The sequence below is a fragment of the Amborella trichopoda genome, chromosome 2 (genome assembly GCF_054954075.1).
Source record: "Amborella trichopoda isolate Santa Cruz 75 chromosome 2, AtrichopodaSantaCruz75HAP2 v2.0, whole genome shotgun sequence".
Lineage (NCBI taxonomy): Eukaryota > Viridiplantae > Streptophyta > Magnoliopsida > Amborellales > Amborellaceae > Amborella > Amborella trichopoda.
Genome location: NC_142337.1, coordinates 50,176,355 through 50,192,551, shown reverse-complemented (window position 1 = coordinate 50,192,551; position 16,197 = coordinate 50,176,355). Strand labels below are relative to the sequence as shown.

Sequence of the window (16,197 nt, the reverse complement as noted above, 5' to 3'; positions counted from 1 at the left end):
TTGAGAACGGTAAAGAGGGTTTGGGGCCCCGAGGGGGTGCGCTCAAGCTTACGAGACACTAATTCCTCTTGGCACAAAGTTTCCATCATTTCATCTTTTGACCTCATCTCGGCTTGTAACTGCCTTAATGTGGCCTTCAGCTGCGCAATCTCGTCTCTATAGGATTCTGGTACTTCATTGATCACCGTAGCCTTGACAACCGCCGTGCTTGGAGATTCTCTTTTCATTTGCCCATCACATGCCTCTTGTTCAACGGCGCTTACAATCTTGGATTCGACTGCTGCTACTTCAACAACATCATCGGTGAGGATCCTTGAGCCTTCCCTCAGGCCAACTTCATTTTCCAAGGCTTGAGTATCCTCGTCATCTAATGAGAATGTGAAATTCTCATAAGACGAGGAGGTTACATCATCATCATTGAGGGAGCTTTTTTCGAGACATAGGAAGAACATGCAATCGTCCTCATAAGGAACCACGACACCTTCAAGACATGGAGCCCATATGCAGTCAGCCTCATAAAGAATCATGGCGTCTTCGGGAGCTGGAGATGCTATGTCAGCAAAGGGAATGCTGCTCATGTTATCCTCTATTAAGGAATGGTTTCCCTCGAATGAGAGTGATGAGCTCTCATCAGAGGTAGGAGTCATCGGGTGCATGAGGGTGAGGGAGGTCGCACTATCAGAATTGAGCTCTTCATCACCAAACCACCCCCATAGGATGATGAGCCCCCATTGTTATCATCAAGAGCACACATGGGGCATTCATGGCATGGGGGAAGCATGCAGCTGGCTTCGCAGCGAATCATGGTACCTTTAGGACATGGAGGAGCCATTTCAGTGTGGCTACCAGCGGGAGAAGTGCAACTCATCCCATCCAGTATTGGGGAGTGGCTTTCCTCAAATGAGAGTGACAAACTCTCAATAAAGGTAAGAATATCTTGATGAGAGAGGGTGACGGAGGCCGCATCATTAGAACCATCCAGAGGAGACGGCAGTCCATCACTTCTCCGAGATTCTAGGACGAATCCCGATGAAGGCTGGAAGAGGGTGAACCATGGCAGAGTCTCCTTCTTGTCTATAAGGTCGATCTCGTTAATGAGTTTCTCCACCCTTTGGAGCAGGTCAACAATACCGGTTCTCTTTTCAGTTTCATCTTGGGGAGCTGGGATGTCGAGGTAGACTTTGGGAGGAGCTGGTGGATCATTCTCTTGCATCATGGGAAGAAGATCAGTCCCTTCATAATTAGAACTTTCCACCATCAAGGGATCATGGGCAGCATCCTCGGTAGGTTTGGCTTCCATCTCACTTGAGGCTCTGGGACTGCCCCGCAGCGGTGCCTTCCGGCTCAACAAGAGTCTAGGGGAAACCGATTTGGGCCCATGAGCTGCCCCGAGCTCAGTCTGCTCGAAAAGGCCATTGCTCTCGGTGCCCCAACCTGAAATGGGTTCGGGTGTCTGATCGCGTGATGCCTCAACTGGCTCAGGATTGACGGGGTCATTGTGGTCAGACCGGCTCTTTGCCCCACCTAGAGGCTCGCCTTTGTCCAGAGTCGAGCTTCGATCTTCATAGATAACCGGCTTCATCATGCCTTGAGCAATCGTTTTAGTGTTCGCCTCGAGCAATCTTTTTGGTGTTCACCTCATGCCATGCTTTTCCAGCATCATCCGCATCAAGGGCAATGAGAGGGGGGAAAGGGCTCACATCTTTGAAAGGGAAGTTTCAATCACTTTTTCTTCTTTGTCCCTGAGTTGGGCTTTCAATGTCCTGGTCTCCCGGCCCCATTTCCGGGCTTGACCATGATTTCCCTTCTTCATAGCTAGGTAGAACTGCCTTCGAGCAAAGGCGAGTTGTTCTTCCAACCCTCTTTCGTGAATGCCTTCAAAACCAGGGGGGGCCTTGGATCTGTGCGTGTGTACACAGTGGAAAGGTGTGTTCAGGGCGGTACTAGGACTGCCCCGAGAAGGGACAAAGGATCCAGCTTTAGCAATGCCGGCCTTGTCGTGAAGTGTGCACGAGCGCGGTGAACAGACATGTGCTTTGGTGGACCATGGCTAAACCATTGGTCGTGTGCTCGTTGGGACATGGCTTGTGAACTGTCCGGAGAAGAGTGACAAAGACGCATCGTGCTTGGCGAGGTGACCGTTGGGTTACCCCTGTGTGTGGGGCCACGCTCTAAGAGACCCAGCCCGTGATGGTGGACCGGGGTAGCTTTAGGGCTGACCTGAGATGTGGACCTTGCAGAAGAACCGCTAGTCCTTGTGAGTGGGTGAGAGGGGATAGCTTTAAAGCCTCCTCTTTGTGTCGAACCTTCTGACATGGTGGTTCAGCGTGATGAAAAATGGGAGGTGGCCGTATGGCGACCCACAAAAACACTAACAGGAGAACTGCTAATTGTGGAAGAGAGGGGGGCGACCCTTTTGGCTGCCCCAAGCAAGACCCCTGACAATTAACTTGCCGGTAGCTGGGGGAATGCTGTGAGGGGCTGACACTGACGATACGTTTGTCGATGCCGAGAAATAGGGAGTTAGGGACTTACGAGTCCCTCCTCGCCACAAGCCAGGTAAGAACCCGGGAGCACGACACTGAATCGACGCTCAAAAGGTAATAGGGGAACGAGGATATAGAACTTGGTCCCTGAGGGATGGACTTCCGAATGCCGCGACTATAAAATCCTCGACTCGAAAATAGGGGTTGAATAACCCCAACGATGTATGTGTGTGGAACAACAGAGAACTTGTCAAGCAAGATGAGCCGACGATTGGGTAGCGTGTCCCCAGTGGAGTCACCAAGCTGGTTAGGTGCCTCGATCTCGCCTTCCGGATCGAGATGACTTGGCGGTGTTGTTTCGAGTTCGAGATGGACCAGGGACTGGCGATCGCTCTCTCGGGAATACCAACTCGGGTTGCTCTCGTGGGCAGGAATACCAACTCGGGTTGCTCTCGTGGGTGCCCTCTTAGATCACGAAGAATGCCCCTTGGCTTGAGGCCGGTTCGGAATGAACTCCCGTGAGTAGTTTTTCTGCGTTTCTGCGCCCACACACACGTAAGATGTCCAACCAAGAGGGTCTGAAGACCCTGACTTGTCGAAGATGAAATAAAATAAAATGAAAGGAAAGTGAAATAGAAAGGGACGAATTAAATTAAAAAATAAAATTAGAAAATGCAATTAGAATAAAATAGAATAAAATGAAATAGGTAAAAGACATGAAATAAAATAATATGAAGTAAAGTAAAATAAAATAAAAGGGAAAAATAAAATAAAATAAGAGAAATAAAATAAAATAAAATGAGATAATGGAAATTAAACAAAAAGTAGATAAAATAAAATGAAATAAAGTAAAAGAGGTAACTATAAAATAGAATGAAATAAAATAAAATAAAATAAAATAAATAATAAAGACAAAATAAAGTAAATTAAAATGAGAGGGGTAAAAAGAGATTAGATAAAGTAAGATGAAATATGAATATCAAGATGAAGTTATGAAATAAAAGAACATGAATGAAAGAAGGTAAAGTAAAATAATAAAAGGAAAAAAAAAGGGTGATTTGGATAAGAGAGAGAGGGAGTTGGTTAATGGGTTTTAGAGAGAGAAACATGAAGAGCTCAATATTGGGTTTTAGAGAGAGAGAAACACGAATAGCTCAATATTGGGTTTTAAGAGAGTGGGTGAGGAAGAAGAAAAAAACAAAAAAAAGGTGGTAGGTAGGTGGTCGTGAGGGATCACAAGGAGAGAGAAGGAAAGAGTGGACATGAGGGAGTTTGATCATGAGGAAGGATGCAAAAGAAAGGGGGTAGTTGGACATGAAGAGAGAGAAGGAGATGGGAAGAGGACAAAAGGGGGAAAAGACAAAAAAAAGAAAAGGAAAGGGAAGGGTGACGAAGAGAGAGATAGAGGGAGGGAGATGAGAAGAGGACAAACGAAAGGACAAAAAAGAAAAGGGGAAGGGGAAAGGGTGACGGAGAGAGAGAGGAAGGGAGATTGGGAGGTGAGAGGGAGAAGGGGCATGGCAGCCCGAGGCTGCCGTGTATGTGTTTTTTTTAGGGAAGAGAGAATATCGGAGAGAAAAGGGGGGGCACGGTAGGTAAAGGTAAGGTCATGGGCGGCAGCTTCAAGCTGTCGTCTGTGTTTTCCCTTTAGCTGAGCAAAAGATAAGAGTGGACGTAACGGTGCACATAGAAAGAGATAGAGTGGATCGAGGGTGCACAGAGAAAGAGAGAGATAGAGTGGATCGAGGGTGCACAGAGAAAGAGAGAGATAGACTGGACCGTGGGTGCACAGTGAAAAGGAAAAGAAAAAGAGCAATGTTTCAAAAAGCGGACCGCCTAGCGCCTGGGCGGACGCCCAGGCGGTCCAGAAGGCCTGGGCGCATCGCCCAAGCCTAGGCGGATATCCTCAAGCACCCACCTAGGCGCTCGGGAGCCCGCTTAGGCGGCAGCCTAGGGCTTGTGCTCCTCTCAGGGGTGGAAATGTCGCTCGTTGAGGCCATTTTTGGGTCATTTTGGGTTATTTTTTTAATACTAAAGGTACAAAATATTGGGTTTTAGGTTTCAAATTAACTTAAAATCCATTAGAGGCTATTTTAGAGAGAGAAAAACCCAAAAAAAAAAAAAAAAAATTACTGGGTTGCCCAGGTTCTGGGCACTTGCCTAGGCGCTGGGCGGCCTAGACCCTCCCGACCGCCTAGAACTGAAAGAGAGGAAAAACATGGACTTGTGTTTTTCCTTTTGTTTTGAGTGAGCAAAAGAAGAAGAGTGAGCAAAAGAAGAAGATGGAATAAGTGGATGTGAGTTCACGGTGTGAGTGAAGGAAAGAGTGGACTGTCGTGAAGGACCACAGAGGAAATAGGCGGTCATGAGGGTGCACGGTGTGAGTGAAAGGAAGAAAGAGAGAGGTGTCGTGAGTGTAGAGAAGAGAGAGAAGTGTCATGAGTGAAAAGATGAGAGATGAGAGAAACATGGACGGCGGCTTATGCTGCCGTCCATGAAAGCGAGGAGAGAGGAAAGAAGAGAAAGAAGAGAAATGGGAGAGGATGAGGAGAGAAAAGAAGAGAGAGAAGAGAGAAACATGGACTGCGGCTTATGCTGTCGTCTATGAAAGAGAGGAGAGAGAAAAGAAAGTGAATAAAAAGATGAGAGAGAAATAGAGAAAATAAGAAATAGAAAATAAGAGAGAAGAAGGGAGAACAAAAATAGCAGCAAGCCCCGCCAAAAAGGGTAGGCCCACATCGTTGTCCCTATGAGGAGAGGGAAAGACAGAGAGAGAAAATAGAGACGGCAGCAAGGCCCATCAAAAAGGGTAGGCCCATGTCGCTGTCCCTGCGATGAGAGAGAAAGACAGAGAGAGAGAAAGAAAACAAAAACGGTGGCTAGGCCCATCAAAAAGGGTAGGTCCACATTGCTGTCCCTGTGAAGAGAGAGAAAAAGAAAAAGAAGAGAGAGAAAGAGGAGAGGAGAGAGAAAGTTACCTTAATGCCCAAGGGTACCGGCCTAAATCTTCTCTATCCCAAGATGTGAAACGTGACCTAAAAACTTAAGCAAAAAGCCCAATTTTTTATTGATTGAAGAAGGGTCATTTACATGAGTTGAGTATGTGCTTATATAGACTGGGGCTCTAAACATAGGTGGATAATCAAATTCTGAACTAATTGATGAAAATTAACAATTAAATGAATTAAAAAATTTCTAAGAAAAGGGGCAAAATGATGATTTTGCCCTTGCACGAACAATTCATGAAATTCCAAATCAGTCCTGTAATGGCTGTTCATCCGTGCAAGCTTTCTGTGGTTGATTCGGAGCCTTTCCAGCTAACATCCGGCCAAAAGAATACTGTATTCTTGTTAAGCTCGAGAAGACGGTCATTTTGGTAACCATTTTGAGCTATGGATCAGAGTTCTACACCATTATCATGACGCGGCAAAACATGGGAACGCGTGCAATTTTAGATTCAGGATTTAGCCCATTTCTCAGTGTTTTTCGCCGATTTCTTCATTGTAGTGTAAAAGGTTGGTCACCACGATCATTCTGCAAAAAGAACGTCTCGATTTGGTGCTCGGACGACCATTTTCCAAGTTGAGAGACTTTGGTCCGGAATTAGGATTTCGGTGGCCAGAATTTGCCACTGTTTATCCCTGACTTTTGACGAATCTGACCGTCCATCACGCGAGCGCCGTGATGCGAGCGTTCGATCATGAGGATGTGTTGTTGGCAATTCCCTACTACTTTTAGATTTTTTGGGACGATCTCTCTTTGATTTCTCTCGGCTCAGGCTGTGTCATCGTGCGTGTCGCATATCAAATCGACCGGGTCGACGAGACGAACATGCTCCTAAAAGTTGGGCTCGATCTGGCTCGAGATGAGGAAGATATGACCATGGAAAGTTTGCCCCCAAAATGGTGAAGCATAGTTTCCATTAATGGAAATTGGTTCATTGAGGGTGCACCGTAATAGTGTATGACCTACCTATTTTAGGTAATGTGACCATAACTTGCTCCAAAAGCGTCCAAATGCGTCGAAAATAGGTAGGTCGTACACTATTACGATGCACCCTCAGTAACCAGTTCCATTAATGGAAATTGTGCTTCACCATTTGAGGGGCAAACTTTTCATGATTGTATCTTTCTCATCCTTAGATCAAGCCCAAATTTTGAGAGCATGTTCGTCTCGTCGGCTCGGGCGATTTGATATGCGCACACACGATAGCACGGTTCAAGCAGAGAGAAATCGAAGAGAGAAGATTGTCCGAAAATTCTAAAAGTAGCAGGAAATTTCCAGCAGCACAACTCCTCTATTGAACGCCCGCATCGCGGCTCTCACGAGTCGGATCGACGCGCAATCGGACTCGTCATGACCACAAGGTCGAGAGCTTCCTTCGAGTCGAACCCCACGCATGATGGACGGTTAGATTCGTCAGAAATCAAGGATGAACAATGACAAATTTCGGCCTTCGGAATCAAATTCTGGCAAAAGTTTCCTAATTTGGAAAATGGTCGTCCGGGCACCAAATCGAGCCGTTTTTTTTGCAGAATGATCGTGGTGACCAGCCCGTTACGCGACAACGAAGAAATCGGCGAAAAACACTGAGAAACGAGTTATATTCTGAATCTAAAGTTGCACGTGTTCCCCTATTTTTGCCGTGTTATGATCATGGTCCAAAACTCCGATCCATGGCTCGAAATGGATACCAAAACGACCGTCTTCTCGAGCTCATCAAGAATACAGTATTCTTTTTTGCCGGATGTTGGCTTGAAAGGTCCCGAATCTGCCACGATTGTTGGTTAGGTCTCGAAACAGCTATTATAGGGACTGATTAGAAATTTCACAGATTGTTGGTACAGCGCAAAATCGTCATTTTGCCCCCTTTTTTAGAATTTCTTTAATTTATTTAATTGTTAATTTCATCAATTAGGTCAGAATTTGATTATCCACCTATGTTTGTGGCCCCAGTCTATATAACCATGTACTCAACTCATGTAAAGGACTTTTCTTCAATCAATAAAAAATTGGGTTTTTTGCTTAAGCTTTTGGGTCACGTTCACATCTTGGGAGAGAGAGAGAGGAGAGAGAAGATTTAGGCCGGTACTATTGGATGTTAAGGTTACTTCTCTCTCCTCTCTTTCTTTCTCTTTTTTTTTTCGGTCTTTCGCTCTCTTCATAGTAACAGTGACGTGGGCTTACCTTTTTCTGCGGGCCTCGCCGCCGTTTTCTCTCTGTCTTTCTCTCTCATCGCAGGGACATCGATGTGGGCCTACCCTTTTTGGCGGGGCCTCACTGCCGTCTCTGTTTTCTCTCTCTGTCTTTCCCTCTCCTCACAGGGACAGCAATGTGGGCCTATCCCTTTTGGCGTGCCGCGCTGCCATCTCTGTTTTCTCTCTCTCTTATTTCTTTTCTTCTTTTCTCTCTTTCTCCCTCATCTTTTTATTTTCACTTTCTTTTCTCTCTCCTCTCTTTCATAGATGGCAGCATAAGCCGCTGTCCATGTTTCTCTGTTGTCTCTCTCTTCATCCTCGCCCCTTCTCTCTTCTTTCCTCTCTCCTCTCTTTCATGGACGGCAGCATAAGCCGTCGTCCATGTTTCTCTCATTTCTCTCTCTCCTCTTTTCACTCACGACATCTCTCTCTCTTCTCTACACTCACGGTACCTCTCGCTTTCTTCCTTTCACTCACGTTGTGCACCTTCGTGACCACCTACGTCCTCTTTTGTGGTCGTTCACGACAGTCCACTCTTTCCTTCACTTACACCGTGAACCCTCATGTCCACTTATTCCGTCATCTTCTTTTGCTCACTCAAAACAAAAGGAATAACATAGCCGTCCATGTTTTTTCTCTCTTTCTTTTCATTTTCTCTGTGCACCCTCGGTCCACTCTTTCTCTGTGTACCCTCATGTCCACTCTCATCTTTTGCTCACCCAAAGGGAAAACATAAACGACAGCTTGAAGCCGCCACCCATGACCTTGCCTTTACCTGCTGTGGCCCCCCTTTTTTTCTCTGATATTCTTTCTCTCTTCCCTAAAAAAAAAAAACCACACCGTACCCCTTCTCCCTCTCACCTCTCACCTCCCAATCTCCCTTTTCCATCTCCCTTCCTCTCTCTCTCCACATCACCGTTCCCCCTGCCCTTTTTTTTTTTTTTTGTCCTTTCTTTCTTTTGTCCTCTTCTCATTTCCCTTCCTCTCTCTCTCTCTCTCTTCGTCACCCTTACCCTCCCCTCTTTTTTTTTTTTTTTTTGTCTTTTCCCCCTTTAGTCCTCTTTCCATCTCCTCTCTCTTCAGGTCCAACTACCCCCTTTCTTTTGCGTACTCCTTTATGATCAAACTCCCTCATGTCCACTCTTTCCTTCTCTCTCCTTGTGATCCGTCACGACCACCTACCTACGATCCCTTTCTTTTTTTTTCTTTCTTCCTCACCCACTCTCTAAAAACCCAATATTGAGCTCTTCATGTTTCTCTCTCTAAAACCCAAAAACCAACTCCCTCTCTCTCTTAACCAAATCACCCCCTTTTTTTTTTTTACTTTACCTTTGTTCATTCATGTTCTTTTATTGCATTACTTCTTTCACCTTGATATTCTTATTTCATCTTACTTTATCTAATCTCTTTTTACCCATTTCATTTCATTTTATTTTACTTTATTTTATCTTTATTACCGTTTTCTTTTATTTCATTCTAATTTATTTTAGTTACCTCTTTTACTTTATTTCATTTTATTTTATCTATTTTTTATTTTATTTCCATTACCTCATTTTATTTTATTTTTGTTTTATTTCTCTTTTTTTTTTTACTTTACTTCATATAATTTTATTTTATGTCTTTTACCTATTTCATTTTATTTTATTTTATTCAAATTTTATTTTCTAATTTTATTTTTTTAATTTAATTCATCCCTTTCCATTTCATTTTCATTTCATTTCACTTTACTTTTATTTTATTTCATCTTCCACAAGTCAGGGTCTTCAGACCCGCTTTTTTGGGCATCTTACGTGTGTGTGCGTAGGAACATAGAAAACGAGTCAAGGGAATTGATTCCGAACCGGGGGAGCTTCTTCATGTTCTAAGAGGGCGCCCACGCGAGCAGCCCGAGCGTGTCACAGACCCACGTGAGGTAGGTCTTGCCTCACGACATAATTCCTCTCTCATTGGTTGGTATTCCTGCCCGCGTCCTCTTTACGCGGTTCTCGAGAGAGCGATCTCCGGTCCCGGGTCCATCTGAACCACGCCACCAGGTCATCCCGACCCGAAAGGCGAGATCAAGGCACCTAACCAATGCCTCCATAAGACGAGCATATCCCTACAAAGGTAGTTAATCTCATAAAAAAATATGAGCCAAAACCGAGGAAGGGGGGGGGGGAGAATTTTAGGCGTAGGCAATAACATTCTTGGAATGCTCCCAAAGAGCTCTCACAGTGGACCACCTCCAAATGATAGGGATCCCGATCCCCGTTAGATGTGCTTTGTGCATGTGCGAGGAGGAATCAAACCCCCATTTATTCATTCTCTGCAAGTTTACCTATGAACTTTGGAGCCAAGTGTTGCAACTCTTTGGCATCAAATGGGTCACCCCCCTGCTGTCAAGGCTTTGATATCTTACGATCAAGATTCACATTGGCCGAAGGTGGGAAGAACCTTGTGGAAGGCTACCATAGCTGCAACCATATGGACCATCTGGGTGGAAAGAAATACTAGAATCTTTCAAGGTTTAAAACTCCATACCTCAGCACTCCTATGCAAGGCAATCTCTATGGTCACTTTCTGGGCCTCTAATGACAAGGTCTTCTCGGGCATCCCAGGGAGCTTTTTCCTCTGTCAATGGGAAAATATTCTCCATCACCAACTGCGACTGGCATCAAGACCCAACATCTGGCACCCACCACCAGAAGGCCGCATCAAGCTGAATTTTGATGGTTGTTCCCTTGAGAATCCTGGCCCGGCAGGGGCTGGGGGGGTCGTTAGAGACCATCAATGCAACATCCTCCTAACTTTTTTTGAGCATCTCGGTCTCAAGGATTCCCATCATGCAGAAGCCTTGGCCCTCCTACAATGCCTGAAAAGTTTCAACCACTGTTGGGGCTCACACTTGATAGTTGAAGGAGATTCACAAAATGTTCTCTCCTTGGCAAGTAGGATGACTCCTCCACCATGGCACCTAACCTCTATTTTTGATGAAATTGATCATATTTGCAGGGCTATGGGCGTCTCTTGGAAGCATATATGGAGGACATCCAACGAGTTTGCAGATCTCTTGGCGAAAGAGGGAGCTAAAATCCAAGTAGAAGATCAAGCCGGGTCCAACTCTTTTTTTGCTGCGGACCATTGGCACATAACATAAACACCTTGTAGTTTCGGCAAATTTCAGCCCTGCTGTAATTTTTGAAAGCTTCATGTAAATCTTTGTAATCGAGCGGCCTCTATAAGCCCATTTTTTGTACATGATAAACTAATGCAGTTTTTATCGAGTCACCCCTAGCGGGTGAGTTCGGACTCTCACGTCCATGTAAACATCACTCATCAATAATACAATGTTAACCTTCTCTCAAAAAAAAACATTCTTGGAATCTCCCTCTATTATAATAGAAACTATCTTGTGGGAATGAAGAAGCTTGAGCCCCTCAAGTTGAGTCGTCGCTTCCGCTTCCATAGAGTCCGTATGATTGATGTTTTTAGAAATGGAAGCAATAGTTGAGCCAAGGTGGTCCCTAAGTATAGCTCCTATACCCGCAAGCTTGGGGTTTCCGAAAGAGCAACCATTGAAATTGAGCCTGAATTGACTCGGTTCTGGTGGGTCTCCAATTTGGCGCCCGAGGTAGGCGCTTACGACTATGGTGAAGGATAGCAGTCCAGTACTGATAAAAGGCGGAGGGAGGAACCCCTTTGAAACTATTATGGTTGGTTGCCCAAAACACAACTGAGGATTTAAGCTTGACAAGGGTATTGTACCACTAGGAGTACTAACCCCGGAAGATCTTATTATTGCGTTCTATCCAGATTGTCCAAATAGAGGCTGCCACCGAGGATTTCCACAACAAAATTCATGTGTTTGGCCAAGGGAAAGGTTGGAGAGAGTTCAGGATAAGGGGTACAATGGCCGGTAGAACCCACTGAACATTGATAAGGGGTACAGTGGCCGGTAGAACCCACTGAACATTGAAAAGGCAGAGAAGTTCTTCCCAAATCTTAAAAGCGAACGGGCAATGCAAGAATAGGTGGGCATTACTTTCCTCGTATGCCAAACAAAGGGTACAACTATTAGGTAAAGGAATTCCTCTTCTTTGTAGCTGGTCAACCGTGAGCACCCTCTGGGAGAAGGCTAACCACGTGAAGACTTGGATTTTGGGAGGGGCAAAAGAGGACCAAGCTTGGGCTACAAGGAAAGTAGGAGATAAGGGGAAAGTGGGTGGTTGAATAAGTTTTTGGTGAAAGGAGGAAACAGTGAAAGCACCTGAGGCACACAGGGTCCAAATATTGTTGTCCATTCCTTGTGTGGCAATAAAATGAACTTGTAGGGCAGCAACAAGGTCCAGGAAGTGAATTGTCTCGGAATCATTAAGCGCTCGTCTGAAAACTGGAGAGTTAGGGGACCCAGCCTTAGTCATCTCATCTGCCACTGTTACCCCTTGTGAACAAGCGAGCAAGTAAAGGTTTGGGTACCTCTCCCTGAGAGGTGCTTGACCAAAGCAAAGGTCTTTCCTAAAAAGAATCTGATTACTAGCTTTTGGGTGAAACCGAATACACCTTTTAAACAATTGAAAGGATGAGCAAATTGACCTCTAAATCCCAGAAGATCTATTGTTTGGTCCTGCAGTCAGGTAACCAGGGGGAGGAAGGGATGTGATAGTTGTGCCTGAGGATATCAATCCTAACTGATCACTTTGGGTAGCCACGAGGCACCACCACTTTCCAAGTAACACCGAGTTATGTTTCCTCAAAAGTTTGATCCCAAGTCCCCCAAGCCTCTTAGGTCGACAAAGTGTTTCCCAAGAGATGAGGTGGAATTTGTGATTCGCAGCTTCTCCTGACCAAAATAATATGCGAAATAACTGCTCGAGTCGAGAAGTCACCGTCACAAGCATATGGAAAATTGACATTTGGTATACGGGAATGTTGACTCTGACAATATTAGCTGCAATAGATTCATAAAACAGCTTGAATCAAATGGGCATTGTTAACATTAAATGCAACCCCAGCTTGATGAAATAATCTAGTTATGTATTGACAAACTTTGTTCTTATCTTTCTTATAACTATTTTCTATGGGGGACTACTTTTACTTGAAAGAAAAGGAAGGTGTGCTTGCTTTAAATTTATTTGCCACGGCCTACTCGGGATTAGAATCTATCTATAGGAGTCTAGAGGTCTATATGTAATCTGCATCTATTTGTAATCTATTACTAGTATGAATGCTGCTAGTATAGGTAAATCATGTCCCTGCCCTACATTTTCTTCCTTTCCTTCAATACCTGAAAATGTCATCTAGGCTTTTGAAAGCCTGTTTTCTTCATTTTGAAATTTTTTGCCTGCTCCGTACGTATTATCGCTGGATTCTTAATTAAAGATTTTCTTACTTTTGGTTGTGTGGGTAGAGTAATGAACAAGATGCTTTTATGTTGATTAATCCTATCGTTGCATCTTCTTAGTTTTCACAGGAATCATGCATAGCAAAGTTTTTGCCTTTGCGCGTTTTAGAATATGCCTATGCTTTCACCCCCGACATCTTACTTAATAGCAGAAAAAATAGGACTTAACAATCTGTTGCAATATTGTTCGCGGATAACATAGTTTTGATTGATGAGACTAGAGACGTGTCAATGCAAAGTTAGAAATTTGGAAGGATGCTCTCGAATCTATGTCAGACTAAGACAAAATATATAGAATGCAAGTTTAGTAATAATAGGAGAAGAAACAAGGAAGTAGTTAAGATTGATGGCCAAGAAATACCTAAAAGAGATTATTTTCGATATCTTGGGTCGATAATCCAGTTGAATGGAGAGATTGATGAAGATATCGCACATAGAATTATAGCTGGGTGGACAAAGTGGAGATGGGCATCTGGGCTTTTACGTTATCGCCGCAACCAATGAAACTGAAAGAGAAATGCTATAAGATGGCCGTAAGACCAGCCATGCTTTATAGGATGGAATGTTGGGTGGTCAAGAAACAATATATCCATAGGATGAGTATAGATTGTAGCTGAGATGAGGATGTTGAGATGGATGCGTGGCCAGACAAGAAAGGATAGAATTCGGAATGATTACACCTAAGGGATCTTAAGGGTGGCTCCATTAGATAATAAGGAAAAGAGAAGTAGACTTAGGTGGGCTAGCCATGTGCAGCCTATACCTAATACATCATTGTGTGCGGAGGGGCATTAGGTTTTTAATTGGAAGGTTCTAAAAGGGCAAGGAGAAGGCCCAAAAGACATGGATGTATATAGTGAGAAGAGCTATGGTGAATATGGTCTGACTTAGGGTATATGACCTTTGATAGAGAAGAATAGCGGAACAAGATCCATGTAGCCGACTCCAAATAATTGGAATAAGGCTTGGATGATGATGATGATGATGATGAACAATCCGTTGCAACAATATATCTTGGATTTCTAATATTAAAATAAAGAAATAACATGAATGACCCTCAAAAAGCAAAAGTTTTTCTTTGCACATTATGTAATAGGAGCATCAAAATGGAATTCATAATTGATCTTCCTTTTATTTTTTTTCCTTTTGAATCAATCCCACCTGGGCGAGGCTTTTTTTCTGTTTTGAGTGAATCTGACCTGTTATGGATGACACAATGCATAAAATTCTCTAAAACTAACGGCACCATTGTGAATCCTCATATTTGGGGTCCAAGTCCTTTTCCTTAGGTAAGGAGCTCTTGCTTCAGTGTGTTCCTTAGGCAAGGGGCTATTCCCAAGTGGTCATGGGATTGCTTGCCTAGAAGTTTAGACGAGGTGAGATGGGCTTGTGCTCTCCTTGCTTGAGGCAATCACTTTGGCAACCTAGTCTCTTGTCTCCAACAGCACAGGTCAAGTATAGTGTGAGAGAGGCAGGATGGGATGTTTAGAGGAGTGATGGGAGTTATTCTTAGATAACAGGGGCATGGGGAACAACTGATTGGGTTGGACATGGCTTCTATCTTGAGCTTTAGGTTCGGAAAGGGGCATAAAGTGTCTTTTCAGGAAGAACTGTATTGTTGGGGAGAGTTTTTTGGGTTCAGGTTCTTGGATTGTTGAGTAGCACAATAGGAAGAGAGGCTGGAGTCGGGGAATATTTTGCAAGGTTGAGTGTGGTGTGGGTGTTACTATAAAAGGATCGCGTATCCATGCCATCATAATTCTATTGCTTTGATGTACCCCTTGTTCACCCTTTTGGGCATCAGTAGAAAGAGATTTTTTTTGTAGTTCCATTAATCAAATTTAAATACCGTGAAATATGCACGAGTTAAATTCTTGTCATAGACCTTATGGGTTGGTAATACTTTTCTTTTTCAATACATAGAAGTTTTATTCTATTTTGGGTATTCTTTTGATTTGAACTTGATGGGCATCAGAGGGAGGGTGGAAGTAATTTGGGAAAGGTGTAATTATTTTCTTTGACATAGGGAGCATGCCTTTCCACCTGCCCCGGTTTTATTCGTCTTCTGGCTTTCTCAGTGGTTGGATGGATGATTCAACTTTTGGGGAATATGTTCATGTTTTTGGATAATGTGCACAATCCATTTAAAATGAGAAAAAAGAATGTTGGAAATTAGGTATGCTGCTGCACATTGATAAAAACTTTTGTAATTGCTCCAGGTGCCGCCTACTAGTGTACCGGTCATCGTGCGAGAATATCTAAGAGAACACTTGTTTATATAAGAGGCCTCTTTTGTGGGAGTCTTCTTAATTAAAAAACATATTCACACCCAAATTCAAATTAAGTCCCTATAACTGCTTTTCCATCTATAAGAGAACTGAACTTTGGAAGTTGTTGATCTTTGTTTTATTTAAGGGCAGCGCTCGAGGTAAAAAGGGTTGGTCATTGGTTCTTGTGTGTGTGTGTTTATCTTTGTTTCATTGGTTCTTGTGTGTGTGTGTGTCACACGAGTGTGTGTTATTGTTGCTGTTGTGGGGTATTAGATATCTGATTTGAAGAGTGGTATTTATTAGCCTTGTGAGGCAATTTTGGGGGATAGTCTGCTCCTGCTGTGTTTTACTTATTTGATGGTGACTTTTGTCAACGATGTTGGGGTTCCTTGCATTTGGTATGTATTAATGCATACAGTTTTTAGATAATGGAAGACATTTTTTTGATAGATTGGTTATGAGTTTGAAAGTTGGATTGGAAAGCCGTTTCTAACACTTTCAGGTTTAATGAATTAACCAGAGTAAGAGCTTGAAATTCCGAACTGTTATTACTGCTTGGTCTTTGTTCACTTGTATCTTGAGATCTTTTTTTTGTGCATTCAGAGTCTTGAGAGAGAGAGAGAGAGAGAGAGGTTAGTTTTGGACATCATCACGGTAATTGATGTATTCTTTTAAACATGGAAGGATGTCACGTGTTGAATAAGTTTATTGAAAATTGGGATTATTTGCAATGACACCCTCCTTTCATACACAAGGTTAACGGCCCTAGCTGTTTAGATGTGAAATCGAGTGGCTGAGGTATATCATTTTTCCATCGTAGTGTTGTCGTTAAGGTTACACATCAGCTGAATTCTATTCTACCT

The 16,197-nt window shown here is 43.5% G+C and overlaps 1 protein-coding gene across 1 annotated transcript in view; it reads left to right on the top strand.

Moving 5' to 3' along the window:
• LOC18431615 (uncharacterized) overlaps window positions 1-15,783 on the top strand; it is a 32,343-nt gene extending 16,560 nt beyond the window's left edge. The window contains exon 6 of the mRNA XM_088859854.1: window positions 10,676-15,783. Coding sequence (XP_088715980.1) covers window positions 10,676-10,753 — 78 coding nt within the window. The 3' untranslated portion in view covers window positions 10,754-15,783. The remainder of the gene's footprint in view (window positions 1-10,675) is intronic.
• Window positions 15,784-16,197: the final 414 nt, after the last annotated feature.